This window comes from Seriola dumerili, unplaced genomic scaffold, assembly GCF_002260705.1.
Source record: "Seriola dumerili isolate Sdu_G_001 unplaced genomic scaffold, Sdu_1.0 BDQW01000155.1, whole genome shotgun sequence".
NCBI classification, from domain to species: Eukaryota; Metazoa; Chordata; class Actinopteri; order Carangiformes; family Carangidae; genus Seriola; species Seriola dumerili.
In genome coordinates this window covers 2289872-2293518 of record NW_019174410.1, presented here as the reverse complement: position 1 = coordinate 2293518, position 3647 = coordinate 2289872, and the positions used below count along the sequence as shown (strand labels likewise).

The 3647-nt window shown below is 41.4% G+C and overlaps 1 protein-coding gene across 1 annotated transcript in view; it reads left to right on the top strand.

Annotated features, from left to right (window-relative positions):
- Positions 1 to 1644: 1644 nt before the first annotated feature.
- The window catches only part of tomm70 (translocase of outer mitochondrial membrane 70), an 8338-nt gene continuing 6335 nt past the window's right edge, over positions 1645 to 3647 (top strand). The window contains exon 1 of the mRNA XM_022751528.1: positions 1645 to 1878. Coding sequence (XP_022607249.1) covers positions 1645 to 1878 — 234 coding nt within the window. The remainder of the gene's footprint in view (positions 1879 to 3647) is intronic.

Here is a 3647-nt window from a genome sequence, read left to right as displayed (position 1 = left end):
ACAGGAGCATCTCAGTGGCCACAGGCTACAGGACATCTAGTGGCAGGGGCCAGAACTCAGGCCCTAACAATAGCAGGCACATTTAACAGGAGTAACAGACAGAGTCAGGAATAGCCAGAAGATCAGACGCCCTTATTATAATCTCTGTAAAAGCAACAATATCTGCTGGGGCACAGAGGGGAGTTTCACTTGTAGCTAACACTCACACAGTACAAGGTTATTGTGTCTCATCACGTGTTGTAGTTTAGTGGCAAAATTGATTTTATGGCTTTTCAAAACAAGCTAGTGTGTTAGTGCAGAATTGATTATTTGATGTTTTAAGCTGCTCGACCCGGACAAATCAAAATATATACAATTTTCACATGTTTTATTCTTAATTTGGTATAAAATATAAATCCAAAAATGTTTATGAAGTTCAGAAGCTTCACTTTTTAATTTGGTACAACTCCAAGAAGAGCAGGAAACAGGTTACAAGTGATTTGCAGAATAATTTACAGAAAAATGTGAGCCAAAAAAAAAAAAAGGTCTATGTTACTGCAAGGACAAGGTTCTACACAGACTTCCCTCTAACCAGCTAAATACAATTGACTTTGAAAACTGCTCAGTGCTGGTTACTGAGGACAGATGGCCTTGGGCACAAATTGAGTAGCGAGGCTCCAGCACCGTCCAGACAGACCAGCACTAAGCTCTGAAATGGGACAGAGAGGAGACTGAGCCTGGCAAAGATACAAACACAGAAACACACGGTCAAACTCGTATGAGAAATCCACATCGATCAGGATAAAAGGCTGAAACGCCCACGCAGTTTGAAAAGAAAACAGCCTTTGATATTGAAATGATTGCACTACATTGCAGCACTGTCTTTTTGTGACAGCAGAAAGCATTTCCCACAATGTCTCCAACAAATGTGCAGAGGTGTACATACATCATTTTTAATTCAATTGGTTATTTCTCTTCAGTACAAGAGTGGGACAGAGCCACAATAGCGGGGGTACATTGAGTCAGCAGCACTGCCCCCTGGTGGCTGCAGTGACCCTGCACACAGACAAATGACCACTTTTTGTAATTTTTTAAGACAAAATTGTACAAATTTTTTCTTTGATTTACATCACAAGCAAAACTCAAATTGGTTCCTTACATGTAAAACTGGGAATCCATATTTCTATTCACATTGACATGCAAACTGAATGGTAAATCTTGTAGCAGGTAGTATTCCAGTTTAGGCCTGCTGGTTTATTTCTATAACCATCTTCTTTATAAAATATTTAAGACACTAAACAGAACGTTTTCTTATGTATAAATAGTTATAAATCAATATTGATAAATAATTAATAATACATATTTATTCATATTTATATCCACATTTCAAATATATTTTCACACTTAATTTACAGTGCATCAGTAGGAGTCCCAGAGAGCTACTAAAATTAACTTCTGTAGGCAGTATTTATCCTGCTTCTGAGTATGGACTACAAAGTCCGCGGTAGAACTACAACTACACACAGCCCCTGAATCGACCGCCGGTATCCCATGATTCTTCGCTGTGTGTGCGTGACCTCGCGGAACACGGGAAGAAGAAGCGGCCCCTGCTCACGCTGTCTGCTGGTGGTGGTACTGACTGGCTACATTGCTCGGTTGTAGATCATGGCTGCGTCAAAGCCAGTCGAGCCGCAGTCCGGGACTGGACTACCCCGCTGGCAGCTGGCACTGTTAGTCGGGACTCCTATAGTGCTGGGAGTGGGAGCAGTTTACCTCTGGAACCGCAGCAGGACGAAGGAAAGGAAAGGGACCGGGGAGCGGAAAACACCAGAAGGCAGCGCCAGTCCCGTGCAGGGCCAAGACGGCGCAGCTCGAGCCAGCCGCGAGCAGGAGAACATGGTAACTGTTGCCTGGAGACTCATCCCGCCTCTGCTGTCAATGTAACGGTCACCGCATTAGCACGATGTGCTTATGTTTAATGCGTACGCGTTGATGACTAAACCCATCAATACAAGTACAGTCAAGGACACCGACCCTTGCTGACGCTGTCAGTGACAGTTACCTTCGCCAGAGCAAGGCCGATAGCGAACATGGTAGCAACCGGCTCACCGGTGGTGGATTAGCCAATATTAACTGCTAGCTAGCTGTCCCGTAAGATAACATTATCATGGAAGCGAGCTAGGTTAGCTAGGTGAACTAGCCTCGCAGCAAATGTCTAATATTATTGATCTGGAGAGCAAGAATGATCGACACACTGAGATTTCAGCTGGTTAACCATGCGGCTAACACATGTGGGCGTAACATGACGAGTTTTAATTTATCGTGTTTTTGTGCATGCTAGCTAAGGTTATTCTGTGGGTAAGTCAAGTGGGGCGGGGATGGCTGTCAGTTGAATCGGTCTGTTTTGACAGAGCCAGTTTTATTATATAGTGTAACAGGCTACAAGTGGCTGTCAACTCATTCACTTTGTACTACCATCTATTAGTAGCCTAATGCGCAATACCTGACTAACATAGGCAGAATTATGTAAGTCTATGTTACCTTTTTCTGAGTGATTGTCAGTCCAAAATATTTAGAAAATTTTAAAATGTTGAACTAAACTCAAGCCTTCGGACTGTAGTATAACTAAACCGACATGTCACCCAGCCTTAATTTAGTGGCAGATGTCACAGGTATGTTGTCAGTGAGAGGTTTCTCTGTCTCTATCATTATTGATTGTGTATGATTTTACGTTTAGAGTAATTATGGCTTCCATATGTTTTATTCATACTGTCTAATTATTCATTCAGGATTCATTTGAGGCATTCAGTTATATTAATGTAAAGTCATGCAATAACCATTAGTATGCTAGGATTGTGCAGGCATCATAATTAATTGCAGTTATTAAGGCAAACTGGGAAACTGGTTGCTTTATCAGCTTACCAGTACAAGTACTATAAATCAGTGGTTCTCCAGGGGTCCTTAAGGGGGTTCCTGGTGGTCCCCAGCAAAAGGTGAATCATTTATTTCCACTATAATTCCATCCATAAATAACAAAAAGACAGGATTTGTGACTATTTTGGTCATTGGTTTCAAACACTTTCTGTAATAAAACATCTAAAAGCAAAAATGTAATCAGTGGTCGACCCCGGGACAAAATTATAAAATGGGGCTCTGTGGTTTCTGTCAGTTTAGGGGTCTGTGATGTGAATAGGTTTTGAGAACCATTGCTATAAATTGTGTCACAGTTCAATCATAGACGTTATCCATTGGTCCAAGTGTATATGTTGTTTCAGCGTTTCCTAGCTTCCTTATGACACCGTTGGACTCAAATTTTGAGTTTATGCACATCCATGAATGTTTGATTTGCTGTAGAGAGAGATAGTGGTTCTCCAGGGGTCCTTAAGGGGGTTCCTGGTGGTCCCCAGCAAAAGGTGAATCATTTATTTCCACTATAATTCCATCCATAAATAACAAAAAAGACAGGATTTGTGACTATTTTGGTCATTGGTTTCAAACACTTTTCTGTAATAAAACATCTAAAAGCAAAAATGTAATCAGTGGTCGACCCCGGGACAAAATTATAAAAATGGGCTCTGTGGTTTCTGTCAGTTTGGGGGTCTGTGATGTGAATAGGTTTTGAGAACCATTGCTATAAATTGTGTCACAGTTCAATCATAGACGTTATC